General features: G+C 47.9%; 1 protein-coding gene across 6 annotated transcripts in view; it reads right to left on the reverse strand.

Annotated features, from left to right (window-relative positions):
- The window catches only part of HHAT (hedgehog acyltransferase), a 163,757-nt gene that overhangs the window by 104,788 nt on the left and 31,616 nt on the right, over positions 1–27,353 (reverse strand). For all 6 annotated transcript variants that reach the window (XM_084865552.1, XM_084865553.1, XM_084865548.1 and 3 more), the window contains exons 5-7: positions 23,298–23,492; positions 21,774–21,989; positions 13,986–14,157 (exon numbers count right to left, since the gene is read on the reverse strand). In XM_084865552.1, coding sequence (XP_084721678.1) covers positions 13,986–14,157; positions 21,774–21,989; positions 23,298–23,492 — 583 coding nt within the window. The remainder of the gene's footprint in view (positions 1–13,985; positions 14,158–21,773; positions 21,990–23,297; positions 23,493–27,353) is intronic.

Below are 27,353 nucleotides of genomic sequence, written 5' to 3' on the forward strand. Positions count from 1 at the left end.
TATAGAGATACTGGGATCATCGTAGACTGCGAGCAGGATATAAAATGGTGTGGCCATTAAAAAACGACAGTTTGACAGTTCTTCAAATGATTAAACAGAGAGATACCATTTGACCCAGCAATATACCCAAGAGAAATGAACACAAATGTCCACACATGAACATTCATATCATTCATACCCTGAACATTCATATAGGCATTGTCCACAACAGCTGTGCATCGACAGATGAATGGATAAACAAACTGAGCTCTACCCACACAGTAGAATATTATTCTGCCATAAAAAGGAGTGGAGTGCTAATACATGCTACTACATAGATGAATTTTGAAAACATTATACTAAGTGAAATAAGCCAGAAACAAAAGGCCACATGTTGTATGTTTTCATTCAGATGAAAATCCAGAGCAGGGACACAGAGGCAGAAAATGGATTAGTGGCTGCTAAGCACAGGGTTGGTGATGGGGGTGGGGTGGGGGTGGGATGATGGGAGGGTGGTAGTTAAAGGATCAGGGTTCTCTTTTGAGGTGAAAAATGTGCTAAAAATGGGCCGTGGTGATGGTTGCACATATCTATGAAAAAACTAAAAGCCGGGAAGAAATCAGCTATATATCTCTGTTTGAATTTTGATGCTTCCGTGTAATTCACTTTGCCCAGTAGGAGTGCTCTGTAATCTCTATTGCACAAAAGAAATGAAAATTAACTCCTAAAGTATTCTATTGCAAATCCTTCAAGGAGGCAAAGAACCCCTTTAGAAAGCAAAGAATTGCCTCTCTAACGTGGCCAACAAATTCAGAGCTTCCTACTTCTTCAACTTTGCCTAAGAGAAAGATACACCTATTTTATGTCATCTAAGAAGTTATCTGTACTCTAAGTTACTAGTGCACAACAAATACGGTAGTGCTTTAAGGGGTGCTGGGATTGGAGGGGTGGGGCGGGGAATAGTTGGTGTTTTAAATAACTGGTGAAACTTGCTACCCTTCACAATGCCACAGTGCCAAGTAGGCACCTCTCCCATTCCGAAAGCATGCACCATGAAATTACCTCACCCCACATGGAGTATCTGTAATTGAACAGCCACGTTCACGGTAGTAAATCCCGGAGTAGCTCTGGGTTCATACTGCATTAATTTTATATAACCTCAGGATTCAAACCCAAGGAGAAACTGTATTAAAAAAATTCTTCTTTTCTACTGTGTCTTCACGAACATCAGAAGGTTTGATGCCACCAAAGAGTGGGAAAGGAAGAGAATCGTGTGCTGTCTGACATTTGTTTGTATTTCCAGTTTTCGAAATAAACCTCAGATGTCAGATGTCTTATCCTTCTCCCCTCACTGAGATGGAGAAGGAGAAGAGGCAACTGGCTGGCTTCGTTAGCATTTCATTACCCAGACATTATCTCAACAACAGCTGGTGTTTAAACACGGAGCTGAAAAGCCCCGTGACTACACCCACTTAGGAGATAGGTCCTTAAAACTTAACTCTAATGTTCATCCTCAGAGCTTTAGTCTGTCCTTGCCATGTAAGACAACTACTTTTCAACTACTTTTCAATCACTTTCACCTCCCCTCTCTTCACTCACTCTCAAGCCCCTTGCCAAAGCTCTTCTTATCGCCATAAAACCATACAAAACTCATACCATGGTGAAACACCATTCAATAATGATTTTTTTTAAAGTCATCTTTTTTAGCTCTTTCAAAAAACAAAAAAAAACAAACACTCTTGCCTGGTTGGTGTGTCTCAGTGGTTGAGCATAGACCAGGAGGTCACAGTTCGGTTCCCAGTCAGGACATATGTCCAGGTTTCAGGCTCAATCCCCAGTGTGGGCCATGCAGGAGGCAGCCGATCAATGATCCTCTCTCATCTTTGATGTTTCTATCCCTCTTTCCCTCTCCTTTCCTCACTGAAATCGATAAAAAAAATATTTTCAAAAAGTCCTGCTCGAATAAATACTTTCACAAGGAGGCATGCTCTTTGCAAAACTTAACCACCACTCTATTTCCTAAGGCGAGGCATGGTGTAAGAGCAAAAACAAAGCCCCTCAAAGGGTAAATCCTCAGGTAATTCTCAAACCTGATAGCATTTCAGGGGGAAAAGTCTAAGGATGTTTAATCTATGTTTATAGATTTTAGCCATGTATTTATTTGATGTAGAATCGTTATATGTTCCTCCGCTATTGTGATAGCGCTTGAGGGATGCGAAAACGATTTTTAATGTGTCCATTATAACAGATATAAAACGGCTTCTGCTTCTCTCCCAGGATATGAAGGCTGCACTCTGCTCACCTTCCCTCTCACAGGAGAAAGGTCTGGAAGCAGGCTGTGTCCAAGGCCCTGGGATCCAGGTGGATGGTTACCGGCCACTCTGAATCCCAGATGCCTGTGGCTAATACCGACACTCCTCCTAAACTCCAACACTGTAGATGAGATCACCCCTGACCTCTCCCTCTTCACCTCGTGCCTCTGGCCCCGGGGGCCTCAGGAAGGTCTAAAGAATGAATGAGTGGGTAGTGATTGCCGCTGAGGCACAATGAGGATTGTTGAATTGATTCGAATTAAATGACCATCATTTTCTCATTGATCACAAGTTGGGTTGAGGACAGTTCGCACTTAAATAACACTTTCACAATCATTGAGCCCATCTAAACTCCCTTAATATGCCCGCTGCTATCAAAGTTGATGACAATTCCAGACTAGAACACTCAGCGGTCTCTCTCCTAATCAAAAGTAATTCATTAGAGCAGCGGGGGGTGGAGGTAGACATCACCTAAATCTGAGAGTGCAGGGGAACTGGCCCGGAAGTGGGCTGTTTTGAAGCCAGGAGTTGGCTAAATACAGGAAACCTCAAGCAATGGAGCCTGCAGGGCACAGGGTGTGAACCAGCCCACTGTAGGGAATGGGGAGTGAGGGAGAGGAGAGGGGAGGAGGAGTGTGCCCCCATAAGCTATCAGGTTTGAGAATTTATAGTAAAAGACCTAAGAAACCAAGCAAGAAAGGGAGATGATTTGTGTTTATAAAAGATCACCCTGTAAGGAAACAGGGGGCTGCTTTGTACCTGAGAGAAGACAGACAAGAGGAGACAGAGAAAAGGACAGAGCAGTGTGGCCAGGGACCAGGGCCTGAGTTTCAGACGTGGCAGGGGAGTCAGGGCGCTCCAACTGTCAATTTTAAAATGTCTGTGCGTCTCTCTTCCCAATGCACATCCTCAAACACACACACACAGCTCTATCTGCACAGATTTTTGTTTGGTGTGTGTGTGTGTGTGTGTGTGTGTGTGTGTGTGTACAGATCAAGTAAAAGAACCAAGTACCATGTGGTAACCAGGGCAATGCAAGATGGTCCCTAAACAGAATGAATCCCACAGCAGTAAGAGATGAGACAGAGGAGGCCATGGATTGGAAGTCTCAGGAGAGCCCTGGGTTCTGCTCAGCCCAGGGGACGAGAGGCCAAGTCCGCTCTACCTACAATAGAAATGAAGGGGCCGGTAGGTGACTCACTGCTAAAATCCAGTGACACACTCATCTACAGCCCCTATATAAAAACATATTCTACGTAAAAACTGAGAACAAAGAGTAGATTAATAGATATATTTTTTTATTTTGCAGGAGAATTTCATGAAAAGAACTGAAAGGGATAAAACTCAGGGACACCATGGAAACTGGAATAAGAATGGCCACCTTGGTAGACCACCTCTCCCTCTCTGGCCAAGAAACAACACCCCCCCCCCCCCCCCCCCCCCTCCTCAACACCTGTAAATTCACCAGGAGAGGCTGGATATTAGGCTAATAAAATGTTGTCCAATTTGAATTTCTCAGATGACTACCTGGCTTTTACTGCCACCTCCTGGCCCTTTCTGGTATGCCCATCCTGAACCACTGATACTAATAACCACCCACATAATAAATCAATTTATTACATTAAAGAATCTCTAGCCAAGCCTGGCCAGTGTGGCTCAGTTGGTTGAGCATCATCCCCTGTACCAAAAGGTCACCTGTTCAATTCCCAGTCAGGACACATGCCTGGGTTGCAGGTCTGACCCCCGGTAGGGGGTGTGAAGAAAGCAACTGATTAAAAGTTTCTCCCTCACATCAATGTTTCTCTCGCTCTCTTCCTCTCTCTCTCTCTAAAAACATCAATCAAAATATATATTTTTTTAAAAATAATCTCTGCCCTAACTGGTTTGGCTGAGTGGATAGAGCAATGGCCTGCGGACTGAAGAGTCCCAGGTTCAATTCCGGTCAAGGCTATGTACCTTGGCTACGGGCACATCCCCAGTGGGAAGTGTGCAGGAGGCAGCTGATCGATGTTTCTCTCTCATCGATGTTTCTAACTCTCTATCACTCTCCCTTCCTCTCTGTAAAAAAAATCAGTAAAATATATTTTTAAAAAATAAAAAATAATCTCTGGCCAATGCAAAAAATTCTCATCAAAATATTAGCAAACTGGATTCAACAATATATTAAAAGGATTATATATCATGGCTAAGTGAGTGGTGTATCCCAGGGATGCAAGGATGGTTCAACATCCATAAGTCAGTCAAAGCAATACATCAAATTAACAAAATAAAGGATAGATGCCATATTATCTACTCAATAGATACAGAAGAAGTATTTGACACAATTCAACACCCTTTTGATAAAAACTCCCAGGGTATAGAAGAAACATAATAGAGGTCATATATGATGAACCCACGGCTGACCTCACACCCGATGGTGAAAAGCTGGGAGCCTTTCCTCTAGGATCAGGACTAAGACAAGGATGCCCACTATCAGCACTTCTATTCAACAGGGTATTCGACATAGGAGCCTCGTGTTTTCATATAAGAAGCCTCTTCCTCTCTGGGTCAGCCACCCAGAAAATCAAATTACTCACTCGGAGAGTTGCTTAGTGAGGGAGAAATCAGGGCCAGGACATGGGCCAGAGGACACAAATATGTCTGGCATCCAGCTCTGAGAGATGGAGGTGTCGGCCCCATAACAGGGAGATTCTGCCATTGGACATGACAAAGCAAACTGCCGAACAGGGTTCCCTCCCAGGCACCGCTTTAACGGGAATTGTCAGGGCCTGCCTTTTGCTGTTTCCCCGTCTAGTTCTGCCCGAACCACCTCCCCTTCCACTTGGCAGACTCTTTGCATGGATAAGATCAAAGCCTCTGGTGAAGCTGCCGTCAGACCCGTAGCTCTGACCCACGGGGCCCGGCCTAGCCGTCCGCTCTCAGGGACGGGCCGTGTCCTCCCCACCTCTAAGCTGCTGGAGGCACCCCTGGTCGTTTCATGCACGTCCAATAAACCGGTCATGACAATGTCCATTTGCTGAATGATAAGTTTCCAAAGAGCTTGCCCATCCATGTCACGGATATTCCCCTCAAGCACCCTTCGGGTTCTTTGGGCGAATCTTATATGTAGGGAGTGGCTATAGGGTTAAGCCTCGGACTGACCTATTGGCAAAGCCACAAACAAGTCCCAGCTTAGAGGTCACAGCCCTCTTAGCATAATTAAGCTTGATCTATGACTGCTCCCTAGATCTTTCCTGGGTAGCTAATGGGCTGTGGGAGGTGCAGCAAGTGCTGCCCAAACAAGTGAAATTCACAAGAACATTGTAACTATGGTGACCACTACCTTGTTTACCTCTGGCTATAAAATAAAGTCTGGATCCTTCTCTGTGGCCTCAGCCAGGCACAGAAGGTCCACCTAAGACCCAGCTTATTCTCTTTGTCTGTCTTTTCTTCATCCTTCTCTGGCCCTCCCTCAGGCTCGCCGAACCCTTGGCTGAGCTGACCCAGGCACAACTATGATTCTCATTTTCAGAGAAGGACAGAGGTTCAGATGTTGTAGGTGGTTTTTCCGAGGTCCCAGAATGAGAGGGCAGAGGGTTAAGACTAAAACTCAGATCTCTTCCGACCCCAGGTGAGTGTACTGAGGGCACCTACTCTTCCCCAACGTAAGGGAACGTGCCTGATCGCCTGTATTATCTGTGTATAACAATTATTCACGGAGTGTCAATAGCAGCTGCGTTGAGCCTGGGTGCCGGGGCACCACGACGGCCGATTTAAATGAGGCTGCTACTTCCATGGGACGTACGTTCAATTGTGAGAGACAGACAAGGCCAACTGCTGCTGGCGCCGAGCCCCCTGTGGAGGATGGGACAGGTGGCGTAACGTGCTGGCTGGCTATTTCTGTTTGAGTCGCCAGGGGAAGCCTGTCTTAGGAAAAGACATTTAAGCTAAGATGGGAAAGACAAGCTGTCACATGACGATGAGGAGGAAGAGCCCTCCTGCAGGAAGGGATGGCCAACAAGGAAGGGCAGCGGGCAGAGGGGAGGCGGCAGGAGACGCGTCGGGGGCAGTGGGTAGGAGCCAAACCTTATGGCGTTTTGTTACGGAGGATCAGCCGGGTTTTATTCGAGTACTGAGCACCGGGTTTTATTCGAGTACTGAGCACCGCTACAGAGCTGGGCTGCTTTTCAGTAAGTCACAGCATTCTCAACCAGCCTCTACACCCCACTTCCCAAACCCCCGAGTCTGAGTCTTAATCTGCTCACCGTGGCTAGTGCGCTACGCTTCAAGTCCTGCGTGAATATATAGTGTTTCCACAATCTGGTAAGAGGTACCTGAAAAGCTCAGAACACAATGTATCTTGAGGGAGAAGAGAGGTTTGTCCTGCCTGAAGACCCGTACCCCTAAGTGGTAGATTTGTAGCCCCAGCGTTCATGCGAATCCAGCTGCAGGAGGCGCTGGCTGTCTCCAGGAAGAGCTCAGATGGAAATGCTGGAGATGAGGCCAGGCTCCCGTCCACACCCACCGGCGGCGGCAGCTCCCTCAGGCCCTTCCCGCTCCCCGACAGTCCACTGCTCAGATGGCAGCTGACAGCTGCTTTCTCCGAACACAGACACAAAGCCCACGGCCGTCCGATGGCAAAGGGATGTTTTAAAACCCCACAAGGCGGGGAGTGGCGAAGGAGAATCAGGAGAAGAGGATGATGGGCCGAAGGTGGGGGGTGCACGCCTTCTAAACAGAAATCCGCTGCCTGGAAACACAGTCCTCACGCCCACTCTCCAGTTCTGCGGACACTAGGAATGAAAAATGGCCCTCAAGTCTGGTTTGGCAATGAGTGGCCAAAGCCCCTGACCTAGGAAATCGCCCTTGGAAACCGTCAGGGATGAGGTTCAAAAAGGCTTCTGCAAACGCGTCCAAGGAGGCATCCATATATATAAAAAGCTAATATGCAGCTGAAACCGGTTTGGCTCAGTGGATAGAGTGTCAGCCTGCGGACTAAAAAGCCCCAGGTTTGATTCCGGTCAAGGGCATGTACCTTGGTTGCGGGCACATCCCCGGTAGATCAGCAAGAGGCAGCTGATCAATAATTCTCTTTCATTGATGTTTCTAACTCTCTATTCCTCTCTCTTCCTCTCTGAAAAAAAAAATCAATAAAATATATATTTTTTTTTTAAAAAAAAAAGCTAATATGCAAAGTGTCCCCTTGGGAGTTCAACCAGGAGACTGGGAGTTTACTCGCTTGCTATGACATGTGCTGACCACCAAGGGGCAGCGTGGAACATGGCAGGTGACAAGCGGAGGCGGTGGGACACTGAGGGAGCTAGGGAAGGAGAAGGCGGGGAAGTGGGGAGGCGGGGAACCTGATCGGCTCTGATTGCTGGCCAGGCCTGTGCACAAATTTCGTGCACCGGGTCTCTAGTTATTTATAACATGGCAAAATTGTAAACAGTGATCAGCCACAGGGAATCGTTAACTAAATAACAGCAAAACTGTAGAAAGGAACACCATACAACTGGTAACATCATACTCTAAGACATAGAGTCTAAAAGAGGTCAGGAAGAGATAAACCAAATAACTTATATACTTATATGCATAGCCCATGGTCACCGGCAATAGGTGAGTGAAGACCTGGCCGGGGGAGGGGGAGGCCACAGGCTGGGAGGAGGAAGGGGAAAAGGAGGGATAGGAGATAACTGTAACAGTATCAACAATAAAAAAAATACACTTAAAAATGTATAAATAAAAGAATATTTCATTAATAAAATTTTCCTAATAAAAAAAATAAAAGAATATTTCATCACGTAAGGAAAAATTCAGAATATATTAAGTCTAAGAAGTAGGTATTAAGGAGAAAAGGACAATGAGTGAACCCTAGTAAATAAACTGCACTTGAAACCAAAGGCAGTGGGAAGGCAGGGGCGGAGGGAGGCGCCTGGGGAGGCTGCACAGCCCCGTTTTCCACTGTCTGCACCACTGGTGTGCTCCCTGGTGAGCAAGTGGCCGTCATTAAAAACTCATTTGGGTAACAGCTGGGCGTCAGAGGGCGCAGAGAAAAATGCTCAGAAGAGCGAGCAAGGTCCTCTCCGGCGGAGACTCTGGGACCTGCGCCTCCGTGAAAACAATTACCAAGTGTCCTGCCTGCAGATCTCCCACTGAGCTCCCCAGGAGGCCCCATCTGCAGCTCTCAGATTCTCGGGCCAGTCAGCCCCTGGCTGCTGATCTAAAACCAACTGCACTGGGAAGACTGGACCGCGGTCCTTCTCCTCGTCCTCCCTCCCACTGTCCCTGTGCATCACGCACACACCCTCTCCCCGCTGTGGGGATATCCATGGCGTCCATGCTCACACACTTCACAGGAGAAGCCCACACCAGTCCTCCTGGCACCGCTCACTGAGCAGTGCCCCCCCCCCCCCCCCACACACACACACACACAGTGAGGCAAGGCACCGGCACCAGACGGGAGGGAGTGAGGGCAGCAGAAGGAACCGGGCCTGGAAATCCACACACTGGGCTCACACCTGCATGTGGCCACCAACAGGCTGTGACCTTGGAAAGGCCACTGACCTTCTCTGAGCCTCCATTGCCTAATCTGTAAAATGGGGGCGTCAGACAACCTGTGAGGCTCTAAAATTCCAGAGTTCGTAATCTCCCCAATGTCTCACCTCCAAAGAAATACCTGGACCAGGGGGAGAAGACGGCCCAGAGGATCTGGAGCCCAGAGGGCCTAGCCAACAATCTCCACTTTACAGGAAGTTGCTCTGTACAAGCCTGGACCCTGCAAACAATTTGAGTGCCTCCTCTTTGGGAAGCCATTCTTTATAAACACAATATATTTTTTTTTAAATCTTTATTGTTAGGAGTATTACAGAGCAGCTGTCCCTCTATTTTTCCCCCCCATTGCCCCCCTCCACCTGATTCCTGCCCCACCCCAGGCCTTCGCCACCCTATTGTGTGTCGTAAACGCAATCTTAAAGCATATATTTGGTCCTGCAAAAGCACCACTTACATTTGCTCTGTACTCAATTCTGAGTTCTCACATGGAGGGAGCAATGGTCCCAGTCCGTCCAGGACTGAGGAGTCCCCCGGATGAGACTTGCTTTGCCACCAAACCCAAGAGTGTCCTTGGCCAACTAGGTATCAGTCAATCACTCTACCTCTCGATATATCTCCAGAAACACCCTCTACACTCCACGTCAAAACAAAAGACAACACACCTTTCTGACCTATACAAACACTGCCGCTCAAATCACCGCCACAGATCATCGGCCATGCCCCCGGGGTGCCTCAGGACGCTCTGTCCTCAGCTAAGAGCGCCTTCATGCACCACGTCCCATTAGGACAGTGGTTCTCAGCCTTTCGAATGCTGCGACCCTTTAATACAGTTCCTCGTGTTGTGATGACCCCCAAACATAAAATTACTTTCATTGTTACCTCATAACTGTAATTTTGCTACTGTTATGAATTGTCATGTAAATATCTGTGTTTTCTGATTGTCTTAGGCTCTATAGCAGCGGTTCTCAACCTGTGGGTCGTGAAGGTTGAGAACTGCTAGCAGGGTTGCCTGAGACCTTCGGAAAACACAGATATTTAAATTATGATTAGAAAAGTTGAGAACCACTGCATTAGGTGCTCTGAGATAGAATTAGGTGCAATTCCCCCGAATGCAAACCCCTCAGAGCATCACCCAAATAAAGCTTGTGTGTGCGACTGCCACCTCATGCTCATGTCTTTGTCCTTGATCAGCCCTAGAATCCCTTCAACTCCCTACAGGCAGAAGTCTGGGGAAGCCAGCATACTTATAATTTCCATGCAGTCTCCCTGTGATCATTTTTAATCTGTCGTGTAACCCTAGGTTTAAATTTAATCATCTGGCTTAGTCATTATTACTTCTAAAGGGAACCTTCACCTGCAGAATTCTGTTCCAGCAATTCAGAATGGCCTCCGATTCTCATGACCCTGGTTATCCACCTCAAATCTCATTGGACTTTCAAACTCTAGCCCCTATTCTGCTGCCTTGGACAACCATTCGGGGCACTGGCTCCATCAGTCCAGTCCGTGCTTCTGGCCCGTGCTTCCCAGGAGCTGCCCCAGATGATGTAAGAAGAGGGCCTTGAACGGAGTGTTCTCTGAAGTTTCTAGTTTCCATCCCCACGATTCCATGGTTCATGATATTTGCAACAGAGCTTACACTAATGTGGCTGGAGATGGAATAGAGGATTAGGAACACAAAGCAAATGGCACTTAAGGTCTTGTTTGTAGATCCACAGAAAAGGAAAGATTTGCCAGCATAATCAGATCCTGTCCCTTGGTGTGTTTTTTTTAATATATATTTGTTATGACACAGAGTAAGCCTGAGTTCCTACTAGAAACGCTGGAAGGAAATAATTCATCATACTTGTTTCTTGGTGGAGTTCTAACCATCCAAAAATACCCAAAAATTAGGTCTCACTTCACACAAGTCAAATAGCGCAGCGGTAAGAAATGTTAACACACCTTGACTAGTCCCTTTTCCTTGCGGGCATGAGCCCAAGCCCGGACTTTATCCACACGAGACTCTTGGAAGGGAGGATGGCTGGGAATCTGAAGACAATGGATAACTCTAATGGCTAGAAGTGATCGTGGTCACGGATTTTTAGGGACCTGATGGTTTGAGTGGTTCTATCTGCCGGTCTTCCCAGCTGCGTAGTAACTTTTTTGCAGGACCAGGTACCCTAATCTTTGCATTTTGCTCTGGCCTCAGAGGCATCGACAACTGACAGATGTGTGCACAGGCGTGTTTGCTGCTGAGGGAAAATCCTCCAGTGCTGTCTGTGGTGACTATCTGAAGTATAAGACTCCCAGCCATAGCCTGATCATGAACATACCTGAATACAAATACTAGAGGGAGAAGAAATAGAGAAAGAATGGGAAGCAGTATTTAAAGCAATAGTGACTAAAAATTTCCCCAAATTAATGTCCCACACACAAAAAAAAAACAAAGATCCAAGAAGCTCAGAGAACACCAAGCAGAATAAATGCCCCCAAAACTACCCCTAGGTTTATTATACTCAAACAAGCAGAAAATCAAAGATAAAGGGGGAAAATACTGAAAGAAGCCAGAGGAAGAAAAAAAAATCACCTAACCTATAGGTAAACAGAGATAAGAACAACATCTAACTTTTCCTCAGAAACTATGCAAGCAAGAAGAGAGAAGAGTGAAGTATTTATAGTGTTTAAAGAAAAAAATACCAACCTAAAATTCTGTATATGGTGACACTATCCTTGTGGGCTTGGGTTAGTTGTAAATATATTGCAAACTTCAGGGCCACCACTGAAAATAAGCACATGATAAGATGCTCCACATATCATCTGTGAATAGGGAATTGCAAACTAAAGCAAGATACTACTACATACCTAGTAGGATGGCCTAAATCCAAAACACTGGATAACACCAAATGCTGGCAAGGACATGGAGCGACAGGAGCTCATTCACTACTGGTGGAAATGCAAAATGGAACAGCCACTTTGGAAAAACAGTTGGCAGTTTCTTACAAAAATAATCATTCTCTCACCGTACAATCCTGAAATTGCACTCCTTGGAATTTACTCAGAGGAACTGAAAACTCCCTGTCCACACAAACTCTGAACACAGATGCCTGTAGCATCCTTACTCATAATTACTAACCTCAGAATCAACAAACAGGCCCTTCAGTGGGTGAATGGGTAAATAACACGTGTTGCACACCGGCCATGGGATAATATTCAGTACTAAAAATAACGGAGCTATAAAGTCATGAAAAGACGTGGATAAACCTTACATCCACATTATCAAATGAACTAACTCATTTTGAAAAAGCTGCATACCATATGACTCCAACTGTACGACGTTCTAGAAAAGGTAAGGCTATGGAGATGGTAAAAGGATCAGAAATGAACGGGGTTGAGGGAGGGAAGGGAAGGGAGGAAGAGAGAGTGCAGAGAGTTTTTTGAGGCTGCGAAATTGTTCTGTGTATAAACGGTAGATACGTGTCATTATACATCTGTCAAACGGACTACAACACTAGCATAAATGCTAACATGAGCCATGGACTCTGGGTGAGGATGATGTGTCAGAGTCGGTTCATCGGCTGTAACAAATGTGCCGCTCTGGTGGGGTTTGATACGGAAAGAATCTGTGGGGAAGTGGGCGAGGGTTGGGGGGTCGGGAGACATATGGGAAATCTCTGTACTTCCCTCTGAATATTGCTGAAAACCTAAAACTGCTCTAAAAAGAGGCTTCATTTATTTTTACAAGAAGGTTTTTAAAAAGGGAATCATGGCCGAAACCGGTTTGGCTCAGTGGATGGAGTATCGGTCTGCGGACTGAAGGGTCCCAGGTTCGATTCCGGTCAAGGGCATGTACATTGGTTACAGGCACATCCACAGTAGGGGGTGTACAGGAGGCAGCTGATCGATGTTTCTCTTTCATCGATGTTTCTAGCTCTCTATCCCACTCCCTTCCTCTCTGTAAAAAATCAATAAAATATATTTTTAAAAAAAGGCGGGGGGGGGGATCATGAACTTGTATTTGAGGGGGGTTGAGAGAAGGTGATGGGGTTGCAGGTACTAGCAAGGGGCTTCTAGGACTCCGGTGAGTTCTTCATATGAATGGCAGATACACAAGCGAATCACCGGTGAGTCCCCGAGTCCCTGGGTGGACGGCCCCCTGCTGGCCTTAGAGGGAATGGCTGTTGAGATAACAGCTCCGCTTCACTGTTAACTTCAGCCTCGCTTTGAGTTGTGTCTTCGTTGTTACTCATTAATTAAAATCACCCCAACCGATGCGGCCTTTTAAATTAGAATACAGTACAACTGGGGTTAGGAGTAGTGTAAACCATCATTTGATCCCATTCTGTTTTGTCTAATCGCACCATTAAAAGCTTAGCACGTTAATTACTCCACTGGAAGGAAGATTTGTTTGGAAAGAAGAGACTGTCATCAAAACAGCTCCGTGTTTTTCCAACTAGAAAAAGGCCTCTTCCTAGGAAAGGCTCTGATTAAGCACCTGTGACTTCAAGGACAAACGGGGTAGTCTTTTTAATCTATAAATCACCAAACAGATAAGAGTCAGGCTTGTACTCTGGCCCCTGGCAGGGAGCGGCTTAATCTGGCGGGAAGATCACACATTCCCCATTGGAGCAACGGGCTGGAGGTCAGACCACTGGGTGAATGCAGGGCATGCTCCAAAGGAGAGCAAACGGGGAGAAGAAGAGATTTCGTTCAGAACGGGGCAAGGCCAGTACTTTTTTAACCTGCGGAATAAAGAGCAGTGGTTTCTCCGCAGCCAAGTCCTACCCTGGAGGCAGTCCTGCGGAGGAAATGACTTCAGTGCCACCTACGTGCTGACATAATGAGATGGGTAGGCAAGAAAAAGGGGCCAAGCCCCACTGGAGTGACTCAGTGGTTGAGCATCAACTTATGAAACAGGAGGTCACGGTTCGATTCCCGGTCAGGGCACATGCTCAGGTTGCAGGCTCCATCTCCATTGAGGGGGCATGTGGGAGGCAGCCGATCAATGATTTGCTCTCATCATTGATGTTTCTCTCTCTCTCTTCCTCTCTGAAACCAATAAAAAACATGTATTTTTTTTTAAAGAGTTTGCCCAAGGCAACTGCACCCCCGTGTATCCCCGTCCAGCTTCCCTCTGCAGCCAGCTCCTGCCGCTCCACTCCTTCCGACGGCGATCCCCATGATTACCTAGGGTCCAGCAGGAGACGGCCTTCAGGAGCGGGGCGCTGCCGTAGAAGGCGTGCATGTACATGAGGTGCACCATCAGCTCGGCCAAGCACCAGCACACGAAGAGGCGGCCCAGCCCCCGGGCCAGGACGGGCAGGCTGAGCCTCAGGGGGCACTTCTCTGGCTGCCGCATCTACAGAGGAGACAGAGAAGTCATCAGATTGCACCTCTGTCTGTCCAATCTTTCAGTCCCCAAGACAGGGGTTTCAGTGAGCTGCCTCAAGCGTCACTGTGTATCTACGAAAAGAGGGCTGGTTTCGTTTGCCTTGGGAGCACTCCATGTTCTTGAGCTATAAAATCATGGCTGAGCCTGAAACCTGTCCCAAGGTAAGAACAGGACGGGGCTGACCAGCCAGCCTAGAACCAAGAGCCGAGCCGGGTTCCACAGAGCTTCACACCAGCAACCACCCTGCCAAAAACCTGGGACTCTGGGGTCTCTTGGGGTTCAGTGCCACCCGACCAGTCTTCACCCATCACCCCCTCACCTCTAAAGCTGATAAAAATAGGGCCAAGGCAGGAAAGGGCCCAGGACTGATAAGAGAAAGGCAAAATAATGCCAAAACCGGTTTGGCTCGGTGGATAGAGCGTCGGCCTGAGGACTGAAAGGTCCCGGGTTTGATTCCGGACAAGGGCATGTACCTTGGTTGCGGGCACATCCCCAGTAGGGGGTGTGCAAGAGGCAGCTGATGGATATTTCTCTCTCATCGATGTTTCTGACTTTCTATCCCTTTCCCTTTCTCTCTGTAAAAAATCAATAAAATATATTTTTGAGAGAGAGAGAGAGAGAGAGAGAGAGAGAGAGAGAGAGAGAGAGAGAAAGGCAAAATGAGAGGTGGAGCCTGAGGACAAGGGAAAATTACGTGTGGGTGTGTCACCTGAGCTTACGCTGTGTTTGAACCAGGCAGAGGAAACAGTCTCTGGCTGAGCAGGTGGTACAGGGTCATGGTAAGAACATGGGATCTGGCCCTAACGGGTTTGCCTCAGTGGATAGAGCGCCGGCCTGTGGACTGAAAGGTCCCAATTCAATTCCAGTCAAGGGCATGTAGCTTCCTTGTGGGCACATCCCCAGTAGGGGGTTTCTCTCCCATCGATGTTTCTAACTCTCTATCCCTCTCCCTTCCTCTGTGAAGAATCAATAAAATATATATGTTGTGGTGATTAACATAATAAACAAAGGACTAAATGCACCACCTGGATGAGTGGTAGTTAATCTCTGGTCGTTATGTACCCTGTACTGCACATTCTTCACCCTCCCCTTCTCCCCTCGTGGTGTCCCGGACCACCAGACACCGGCACACTTAGGAAACGATTCAGAGCCAGGTGTCAAAGGGGACGCAGGGATGTCTGGGTTATTCATAGATACAGGCAAACCACGCAGAGTAGACTCAATACCCCACTCAGACCCCAAAAATCCAAGTCTTGCCCTGGCTGCCTGCTGTTCATGGATGCACAAAAGTTGAAAGATGACAAAATGTACCAGCAAGCTCTAAGATAGGAAGTGGATTCCATTTCAGCCTTACACCACGCAACCAACAGAAAACAAGAGGGAGTGTGGGCGTTTTCTAGATCTGACACTCCTCAGGGCAAAACTCCCCACGGGGTTAAGAAGGCCCAGCTCCATGCCTCCACGGGCCTACAAGGGACTTTCTCTGCAACGCTCAGCCTGCCGCCCTGGCTGGTTGCCTCCGAATGCGGGGTAACAGAAATGTCTACATGGCAGAGAACAATCCAATTTTTCATTCTATTTGCTTTTACCTAAGACAGTGGTAACTACCCTGGTCGGATGGCTCAGTAGGTTGGAGCATCATCCTGTACACCAAAAGGTTGTGGGTTCGATCCAAGATTGGGGCAAGGGTGAGAGGCAACCAATCAATGCCTCTCTCTCTCTTTCTCTCTCTCTCTCTTTCTCTCCCACCCTCCCCAATAAAAAGTATGCCCTTGAGTGATGATTTAAAATAAAAAATAAAAAAAAAGTGGTGCGCTGACTGATTTGGCTCAGTGGATAGAGCATAGGCCTGCAGACTAAAGGGTCCTGGGTTCGATTTCGGTCAAGGGCATGTACCTTGGTTTTGCGAGCACATACCAATGGGGAGTGTGCAGGAGGCAGCTGATGGATGTTTCTCTCTCATGCGTGTTTCTAACTCTCTATCCCTCTCCCTTCCTCTCTGTAAAAAATCATAAAATATATATTTTTTAAAGTGGTTATCTTTCTTCAGAGTCGGGTCATTATCACAGTCTATTTTTAACTTCAGTCTAGTAGCCTCCCTTTGACTTAAAAAAAAAAAAAAAATCAGCCTCGGTCCCTGTCAGTCCGGCAGGAAGAAAGGACGTGCTGTCCACAGCTCACCTAACGAGGAGATTGCTCTCCTGTCTGCGTGCAAAGCAATTCATTCGAGATATTTCCAACCCGGGGGCGTGCCAACCTTGAGGCCACTGGAAACTGCCATCAGCGGGAATTCAAGGCGCCACTAAGAAAATGCACCTTAGCTCGTCTGCAAAGTGCATTTTAAAGCAAATTGTATTTTGAAACCTCATTTCATGCACAGTGTATAAAAAGGAATGTTGAATGATGATGAGAGATGACAGTTTCTATGAGGAAGACTTCCTTTCCTCCTCACAGGAATAATATAATACGAGTGTTTGAGAGCCTGAACAGACGCCTTCCCTGAGCCGGCCGTTCGCCTGTGCGTCCCGGCCGCCAATCTCTGCGTTGGGGTCAAGGGCATCGGAGTCTCGGCTTACCCCTCCGTGGCCAGCCAGGGGCCACAGGTGATCCCTCTGCTCACAGCAAGCCATTCCCCAGGCAGACCCTGGCTGCCCCTCCCCAGGCGTCCAGACACCCAGGCTGGTGTCTGCCAGAGCAGCGAGCGGGTGCCGCTGCCCCAGGACTGGGCCTGGTCTGGCCGGCCTGAGCCTCCGGACCCGCATGTCCACAAACCACGCTGCACCTTCTCTCTGAGTGCCCGGTGCTCGGCACATGGGCAGGAAAAGGCTCCCTCCTTTATTCCTCCCACCCCAATGCGCTCTCTCTGCCTCCGCGTCACCGCCTATAAAGTGGTAATAACCCCAGCAGCTCTCTCCTAGGGCCTGGCTCGGAGCAAGTGCTCAGCCGGTATTACTTATTACAATACAATCGTATTATTCCAGGTCGATGCTGGAACCAGAGCCCACTCCAGACCCTGAGCGGTGTGTCAGGGACACTGACTGTCTATCCGGCTCTTGCCAGCCCCAGCCCCTCAGGGACCTGCAGCAATTGCCTGGGCCTCTCTTCCGCAGGGATAAAACCAGCATACTACCCAGAACTCCCTGCTGCTGCACCCACCAGGCTGGACACCCAGGGTCTCTGTTCTGGCCTAAACTTACCCCAGAATGCCCGGAGTAACAATAACAGTAATGGTTAACACCTCGCAGTGTTCATGGGTCAAGCCACACTCCGTATACACACTCGTTTCATTTAATCCCTATTCAAGGCTGCGAGGGAGGTACTATTCTTCTTCCCACTTAACTGATGAAGGAAACTGAGTCACAGGGAAGGTGAGTGACTCACCACGCACTCTCCAGCCCCCACTGAGCGATTCAAGCTCTTCAGAGGGAGGTGTGGTGGCCGGGCTCCTCGCTGAGCAAACAGAGAGCACGTCCGCCTTTCCCTCCTGGCCCCCCGGCCCCCGCCCAGGGCTCCCCCCCAGCTCAGTATCTGGATTCCATAGGCCATGAGATTAAAGCAAACAAACAAACAAACAAACAAAACCTGGAACTCCAAATGCCATCAGAGGTGACCCTCAGGTTAAGGCATGGAGGCCTGTTAACAGGCAAGTGTCACCTGTTCGTGATGGCTGTGTGCAAACGCCACGTACCTCCCATTCAGGCTCTCAAACACTCTTCCTTACGTCCCTCATCTTGTGTGTGCCCATGCATGTGCTAAACCAGTGGTCGGCAAACTGCGGCTCTGTTGACTAATTAGTTTGCCGACCACTGGACTAGACTAAATGTTACCATGTAGTTGGAAACTGTGAGGATTAGGCAATGGTGGCATATTGTGTGCAAAGAGGTAAAGGGTGTGATATGACTGTGGTCGGCAAACTCATTAGTCAACAGAGCGGCAAACCGAGCCGTGGTTTGCCGACCACTATAAACAATGGGTGAGAGATACCTTCTCCCAGGGCTGTGCCCAGCAAGGTCCTCTTAGCAGATTCCTATGTGGGACTCTGCTGCCCCCTGGTGGCGCAGCTCCAACCTCCTGCTCTCGGGCGTTGGTAAGCGTGGACCTGTGCATCTAAGAACTGGGAGTGTCAGCGTGACAGTCCTTCAGAGCGAGCCCTGCTTACAAGCCCTTCCAGTTAGCCTTCTTCCCCCACCACCCCGCCTTTCCCTTCTCTGAAACGCCCCTTCCACCACTAGATCAGCTTCCTACGTCAGCCGCACCCTTTCCACCCCCTTTCCTCATGGGAGGTAAGTGCCCCGCAGGCGCCTCTGGCTTCTGCAGAAACCTCCCGGCTGGGTTCTCCTGTGCCCTGTAGCTCACGGCACACTGTGCCTTTTCTAGACCAACTTCTCTATGAGACTTCCTCGATTGTAGACAAAGGTTTCCGTTTGTTTTCCCGAGGTTTCCTGCTTTGGAAAATTACGTCCAATTTGAAACGGTTAGAAAAGAGAGAGCCAGGGCACAGATGCCACCCAGGCCCCACCCCCGGGTCCCGGGGGAAGACACCAGGCCTCCTCCTCCCCAGACTGAGACTCAAGAGAACGGCGCCCATGGCTGCGAGTTCAGGTGGCGGTCATCTCAAAGCTCACCTCTGAGCCACAGAGGGGGGACCTGCCTGGCCCCCAGGTCCCCGCCTGACCCCCCACGGGGCAACTTCAGAGGAGCAGGGGAGAGAGGAAAAGAAGGATGATTCGCATAACAACGAAGCGTACCTCCCACAGGGCCAAGCTCCTCAATGGACAGGCGGCAGTTAGTTAGGAAAATAATGTTTCCATGTTTCTCTGAGAATCACTACCTGGCTTCAGAGAGGTGCGGGGGGAGGGGCCTCGGGTGTTAGGTCCAAAAGTTATCGACTGCAACGTTGGGAAGAATTAAAAACTCTCAATGGTGAGGTGACTGTAAAAGAGACAACTTGGAAGGCCTGTGCCCCCGCCCCCCTCCCTTGTACCCCAATCTTCTGAGGCACTTAGGAGAGCGGTTCTCAACCTCTAGATTCATCAGCACGATCTGGAGGGCCTGTGAAACCACGGGGCTGGGCCCCGCTCCACCCCCACCCTGAGCCAGGTCTGGGCGGGGCCTGAGAATCTGCTGGGCCACCAACGCTCCCAGGTGATCCTGGTGCTGCTGGTCCAGGGAACACACTTTGGGAACGGGGGTTAGATCCGCTGTCATCACTGCCCATCTCTGTCTTACACAATAATTTTGAACAGAATTGGCAAACAGATTTAAAATTACTTCAGGACAAAAGAAGGATCCTATGCAGCCCAAACTGCGGTATGCAAATCCGCATGCTAAGCAGTGTCTGCCCAGAATACCAAGGCCACCTACAGATGTGCGGAGGAAAAACAGCTAAATAATTTAACGGGCACTTCTAAAACATGACGTTATTGTTATCACGCAGGAATATACTTTTGAGGACAGTGGAATTTTTAAGACAGAATTAAGGGATGTCTAATAACCCCCTGACTTTTCCAGGGGTCACATTTCATGTTCTCCTCTGAAAATGTTCCACATTGGCTCTGCACTTTGAACCGCACTTCTAGGCATGTATGCATGTGTGTGAATGTGTGCATGTGTGTCTGTGTGTGAATGTATGTGGGCCTGCACATGTGTGTGTTGTGTACATGTGTGTGTTCCCTGCGTGTATGCATGCACTGCATGTACAGGTGTGTAGTGTGTGCATGTATGTTATTCTCCTCACTTCAATCAGTATTTTGTTTCTTTTTTTTAATATATTTTATTTATTTTTAAGAGAGGAAGAGAGAGGGAAAGAGAGTTAGAAACATTCTAACTGCTGCCTCTTGCACACACCCTACTGGGGGTGTGCCCGCAACCAATGTACATGCCTTTGACCGGAATCGAACCTGGGACCTTCCATTCCGCAGGCCGACGCTCTATCAATGAGCCAAACCGGTTTCGGCAGGATTTTGTTTTGATGGTGAGAGGTAGGAACCTCCCTGAGAAAAGCCGTTTTAGGAGTTCAATTCCTAACACTGTAGGTGAATTAACCGTATTAGCATGTTCCATGAGGCTGGCTGTGGAATAAGAAAAAATCTAAGTGGGAGGAAAAGTGAGGTGGGAATGAGGAAGGAGGCTTGACATGAGCTTCAAACCAGGTTGCTGTGGAGAGAAGGCCAGCAGGGTCCTGGCAGACACGGGCACCAGACGCAAAAACACACTTGCCCACCAGCCCTCCAGCTCCACCCTCCGTCCCATCTCCATTGCCCTGAGCAGTTCCCAGGCTATGGCAGTTTGTGAAAATAAGAGGGAGCATGCTCTTTGCCAATCAACAGCTTAGACAGCTTCTCTTACTACTTTGTAAGCAATACCTGGAGACCCAATTTCCTTTTTCCCTGGGACTGTCCTGCAGGGCTCCCCAAGAGTTCCTCCCCATGCCCAGTTATTAATCCTGGTTGTCACAGTCCCTCGAGAATCAGGGTTGGCACAAGTCGAGTTTGTTTTGAAGGCTGATTTTCCTGAAGTATTTCTTACATTAAAAAAAAAAAAAAAAATCAAGACAGCCAGCAGTGTTGCTCAGTGGTTGAGCATCAACCCATGAACCAGTTGATCCTTAGTGGGGGTGTGCAGGAGGCAGCCAATCGATGATTCTCTCTCATCATTGATGTTTCTATCTCTCTCTCCCTCTTCTTTCCTTTCTGAAATTAATAAAAGTATATATATATATATATATATATATATATATATATGTATGTATATTTAAATATACTTTATTGATGTTTTACAGAGAGGAAGGGAGAGGGATAGAGAGCTAGAAACATCGCTGAGAGAGAAACATCAATCAGTGCCTTCTGCACAACCCACATTAGGGATGTGCCTGCAACCAATGTACATTGACCAGAACTGAACCTGGGACCCTTCAGTCCGCAGGTTGATGCTCTATCCACTGAGCCAAACCGGTTTCGACAATAAAAGTATATTTTTTAAAAGTCAAGACAATAATACGATTTAAATTTGTGAGCACTATGCGTGGCTGGTGTTGCTCAATGGTTGAGCACTGACCCATTAACCAGGAGATTATGGTTCAATTCCTAGTCTGGCAATGCCCGGGTTGCAGGCTCAATCCTCAGTAGGGGACGTACAGGAGGCAGCCAATCAATGATTCTCTCATCATGGATGTTTCTATCTCCCTCTCCCTTCCTCTCTGAAATCAATAAAAATATACTTTTTAAAACAAACAAACAAACAAAAAAAAAAAAAACACAAACAAACTCAGGCCTTAACTGGTTTGGATCAGAGGATAGAGCGTTGGCCTGCATACTCAAGGGTCCCAAGTTTGATTCTGGTCAAGGGCATGTATCTTGGTCATGGGCATATACCCAGTGGGGAGTGTGCAAGAGGCAGCTGATCGATGTCTCTCTCTCTCATCGATGTTTCTAACTCTCTGTCCCTCTCCCTTCCTCTCCGTAAAAAAATCAATAAAATATATATTTTAGAAAAGACAAAAACTCAGGGGTCACTTACACGAACATGGCAACAAGGACAGAGGCTGAACCTACAGAACACCAGTCCAATCCCCAGGGGCCTACCTGCCCGACGAACTCGGGGAAGCTGAGGATGGGCCCGTTGTGGAAGACAGGGTAGTAGAACACATAGGCCATCATCCAGGGCAGGGAGTAGAAGGTGCGCCCGCCGGGCAGCTGCTGCCAGCAGAACTCGAGGCTGAAGCTGGTGTAGTAGAGGCAGCGGACGGTCAGCGTGAACTGCAGCAGGTAGTACTCGTTTTCCGTCTTGTACCACCCTCTCTGCAAAGCCGCCGGGAAAGAACAGCCTGTGAGTCGCAAGGAGGGACGTGGCCCAGTCTCCACGGTAGAGCCACAGTACCACAAAGGGAGCCGAGAACCACTGGACGGCAGGTAAGTCCGCGGTAATCAAAACAAGCAGTTAAAGCCAGGACCGGTTTGGCTCAGTGGATAGAGCGTCGGCTTGGGGACTGAAAGGTCCCAGGTTCGATTCCGGTCAAGGGCATGTACCTTGGTTGCGGGCATATCCCCAGTAGGGAGTGTGCAAGAGGCAGCTGATCGATGTCTATCTCTCATCGATGTTTCTAACTCTTTATCTCTCTCCCTTCCTCTCTGTACAAAACCAATAAAATATATTTTTTTTAAAAATTCTAAAAAAAAAAAAAAGCAGTTAAAGAGCAGCGGGCAGAAGAGTGTCTCTAATACCAACCACCAACTCAGCACTAAGCCTGATGCAACACAATGAAGGTTTTCCCAGCATGCACCTGTCGGATCCATCCAGTGGGTATCCCGAAGGTTAGCCACAACCAATGGGCCCTGTGACAGCTCCTCCAACAATTCTGAAGACAAAGCGAGGCTTATAAATGTCACATGGATTGCCCACTGGCTCATCTTTCCCATCAGGTGCCCATCCAGGGCACACGAAGTCTAAGTGCCATCACGTGAATCAATGAATGAGTGAATGAATGAACGAACAAAAATAAAGACACCACAGGAACTCCAGCTCTGCAGTGATTTAAGAAAACATATTTTTAAAAAAACTTCCCAAAATTTTCTACACAAAGAAACACCTGCCTTATCAGTCTCGGGGGCCATCGTGGTGCCAGATGAGACAAGGCATGTGAGAGCTTCCTGTAAATTGTACAACACTCTCCAGCTTCCTTTTGATGGAATGCACGGGGAACTATTGCTTTCTTTTCTCTCTACTGCTGACCCTCTGCTCCTGTGATATGTGCCACCATCCATGCCTACCCAAACTGGAAGAAAAGGTTAGCCCCGTGTAAGCTCAGAGGGCTCAGACACAGCTTCAAGGTTAGCCCTGTGCCCAACCTCAGAGGGCTCAGACATTTCAAAGTTAGCCCTGTGCAACCTCAGGAGGCTAACATAGCTTCAAGGTTAGTCCTTTGCATCCTCAGAGGGCTAAGATATAAGTAGCTACAAAAAAGCGACTGCAGAATGCAACATGCATCAACCACACATGGCCACTAGGAGGAGCCCCATCACAGTTCTTCAATTGTTGCCTGAAAAAGGGGAACTACAGGATGGGGGCACCACCCAACGGACCTTCTCCTCCCAAACCGAGACACTTACCTTAATTTCCTCCACATCTTGCAGCCTCAGCGTGGAGAGCAGGAGGAGAGAACAGAGCCATGTCAGGAACAGTGACCGGAACTGGGCTACGCAGAAGGAGATGACGGTGTGGAGGAAGACCATGGCCGTTCCGGGGGCCCCCAGCACACACCAGCAGGCCCACATGCCATAGGCGGTGAGGAACCAGGGTCTGTGCTGTGGACAGAGGACCCCGTGAGAGAGGCCCGGGGGAGGGGAGGAGGTAAGCGTGAGCTAGGGGCATTGTTATGGGAGGTTCTACCTACGAGAGGCTAATGCTTGCTGACCCCCTGCACACACTACCCTGCAAAAGGGAAGGTGACAGCGCGTACTGGCGAGCACTTCCCAGGACTCTCCCTGAGAAATCCGGGCCGCCCAAACCACAGAAGGCTTTTAAAGTCTAAAGCACAGATTTAGCATTAAATATTTCATTACATTTTCACTTTATTAGCATATTGCTTATAGTCTGATTTATGTCACAGAAAACGTGTATCTTATCTGTTTTCTGTGATACTGAGGTCTTTGCACAGTCAACCCGATTAAAACACTGTCTCGTTTTTAGAAGAACCAGAGAATATCTTTCTATTTAATTATCAAGTTTTACAGTGATTGCCATTGAGTAACTAAATAGTTAAATTAGCATGTCTCTGCTTTTGTGATAAATTCTTGGTCATCTCTGGCTCGCTTAAAAGCCACAAGGATGGTTTAACAGTGTTTGAAAGGCAACATATCACAGTGGTTTAATTAGTCAAGCTTTTAAGTCCAACTGCCTAAATAAATCCTAGTGTCCCCGTTAACTAGCTGTGTGACCCTAGGTAAGTTGCTTCATGTCTCGTGTGTCTCAGGCTTTTTTTTTTTTTTTTTTTTTTTCCACATATATAAAATTGGGATAGCCGAAACCGGTTTGGCTCAGTGGATAGAGCGTCGGCCTGCGGACTGAAAGGTCCCAGGTTTGATTCCCGTCAAGGGCATGTACCTTGATTGCGGGAACAACCCCAATGGGGGGTGTGCAGAAGGCAGCTAGCTGATTGATGTTTCTCTCTCATCGATGTTTCTAACTCTCTATCCCTCTCTCTTCCTCTCTGTAAAAAAAATCAATAAAATATATATTTTTTAAATTAGGATAATACCAGCACCTACTTCGGAAGGTTGTTGTGAGGACTTAGTAAGCAAATACATATGAAATGCTTACAATGGTGTCTGCATACAGTACATACTGAGGAAACTTTAGTTGTTATCCTTTAGGGAGACAGGATGTGTCTTTTCAGCATGCATATAAAATATGGTTTCCAGGAATGTCTTCTTGTAAAAACAAAAAGCCTTCTTTAACGGAAAGGCAGATGGGGGCTATAAATTGTAAATCCCATCCTTAGATGTTAACGCTTCCAAAAAAAAGAAAAAAATTGCTGAAGTACAATTTTTCCCAAACCTATACTCCAGCTCAAGAGAGAACGTTTTAAACGAGCGATGACGTCAGCCACTTTCAAGTTCCAAGAAAATCAGAGAAATCTGCGGTTCATTTTTACTATTTTCCGTCCTACTGCCCACAGAAAACAGCCGCATAAATCTGCTTCAAACTTTCCCCAAACACTCACCTCTGGGCAGAGGGCAAGTATAAGAAACAAGGTCGCCAGAGAGTGTTCTTTAAGAAGTAGTCACAACATGTGTTGAGTTAGTATAGCGCTGGGGTGTTGATCTGTGAGTGCCTTGGGTGGGGCCTGGATGAGGCTGGTTGACCTATTTGGAAATGTCTTTTGTGTGAAGTGTATCATTGGGCATGTGGAGGTACTATTGATATGAGAAAATGCTAAGTAACAGATTTACTATCTGAAAAGGGATTTACTATCGGGGAAAGGGAGGGAGGAAGAGACTGAACATAAACTGTGCACCTATGGATGAGGACAATGGGGGATGGGGAGGGGGCAGAGGGTGGGGTGGGAACCTGGTGGAGGGGGGAAGAAATGAGGAACCTTTGTAATAATATGAACAATAAAGATTGATTTAAAAAAAAAAAAAGGAGGGGTGGGGGTTCTTTTGCAGCATGACCTACAGCATTATTTGCCACTTGGGATGGTTTCATGCTACCAACATGCACACGTACACAGCCACACTTTTTATTAAGTGCTACTTGATCCATTTGGAAAAAGCCCATTTTCTGGGATTCGTTTGGGAATTTAACCACAGGCTTACGCTGCTTCAACTTGGAAACGCTGAACGAACCTTCAGGAAATTCTTCACGGTGCTGTGCAAACCCCATGTGCTCCAGAGATTCCCTGAGGAGCCCACCCCCCCGTGCTCCCCAAAACTACCGGGGGGCACGTGAGCTGGCCCCACATCCCATCCCCCGCCGTCTCCCTCCTGCCAACCCGTCCAGGCAGGCGACATCTCACGTCGTCCTCGCTAAGACTTCACAGAAAACGCTCTCTCGTTCACCCCGTGCTCTCTACAAACCTTCCTACCGCCCACCCGTTCTCACCCATGGATAAAGGCAAATCTACTGCATGTGTTCATGGCGAACGGGCGATGGAAAGGAAAAGGTGTGGACGATGCAAAAGAAGCACCTATAAAATACCGATTTTCATCCTTTTGTCTATAAAAATGCATGGACGCGGACGATATGTGGTGAAGGCCTGGGGCGAGGGGGAGGGCGTGGGCTTGAAGGGGGACATTGTGTGGGGAAAGGGTACATCTGTATGACGTTCGACAACACAGATAAATTTTTTAAAATGCAATTGTAATCCCAGGCACAAAACTCCACTAAAATCCTGATGTAGGGTGAGGGGCCTTCCATGCCTTCCAAGACTAACATCCTGTCACGTTCATGTTATAATAATGTAAGCCCAGAATGCAACAGGGTACCTAGCACATAGCAAGAGTTTCATAAACACTGGATGGATGGATGGATGGATGGATGGATGAATGGATGGATGGGAGGAGGGGTGAGTGGGTGGATAGGTGGATGAATATGTTTCCCCAAGTTTTGGGATTTAACATGGTGGTTATGACTAAGATATAACAAAAAATTATCACCAACATTTTTGGACTTTTGGATCCACTAATGTGAAATCCTGCTGTTTTCCAAAGTCTCTACTTCTGCCATTTAACCCCTTATAAACAAAGGCTGCTTTTCCAATGCAACTGAAACAGAAAGGAGCCTTTCCATACCGCACTGCCTGCTGTGTGTTCCCCGCTCTCAGGGGTCTTTTCTGTTGAGGGGATCTCAGGTTGGCACCTGGTAGGGTGCACAGGCAGACCTAAGAGGCCAACCCCCGCCCACAGGCCCCGCCTGTGGAAGCAGACCTCTGCTGCCTACTGCCCCAGTGAGGTCTCCGGGCACAAACCAGCTGAGCTGGTGCATTCCCAAGGCTGAAAGCGGCACCCCTGAGAACAGACGGGGGGACCGGCCCTCCTTCCTTTTGCAAATCTACCATCTTCAGAAGTTCTTCAAAGGGAGTCAGGGGGAGCTGACTGGCAATGCCCCTGCTCACACCATCCCTACTTCCCTTCTTGCTCTAGCTTTTCTGGGCTGTGGGCACGGACTGGTAATAGGATGTGCCTGAGCGGTTTCCCTCATCATCTCTGTCGGGAGAAACGAAAAGGCAAAGCCTCGGTGAAGACTCCTGTTGGCAGCTGTACCAGACTTAGCTGTGTGTTCGTTCTCCCACATCTGCCTGAAAACCACCCGGCGGGGCACTGTCTGAGAAAGAAATGAAAGGAGTACATCAGTGACCCTGATATCCGGATACATGGCACAGGGCCGTGGTTGGCAAACTGCGGCTCGCGAGCCACATGCGGCTCTTTGGCCCCTGGAGTGTGGCTCTTCCACAAAATACCATGGCCTGGGCGAGTCTATTTTGAAGAAGTGGCGTTAGAAGAAGTCTAAGATTAAAAAAATGTGCCTCTCCAAAGAAATTGTCAGTCGCTGTACTGTTGATATTTGGCTCTGTGGACTAATGAGTTTGCCCACCACTGGCCTAGGGTATTACATAATCAAGGGGAGCCGCTGCTGAAGAATATGTCTGTCTGTCTCCGCAAACA

This window comes from Pipistrellus hanaki, assembly GCF_964339955.1.
Source record: "Pipistrellus hanaki genome assembly, chromosome: 18".
NCBI lineage: Eukaryota > Metazoa > Chordata > Mammalia > Chiroptera > Vespertilionidae > Pipistrellus > Pipistrellus hanaki.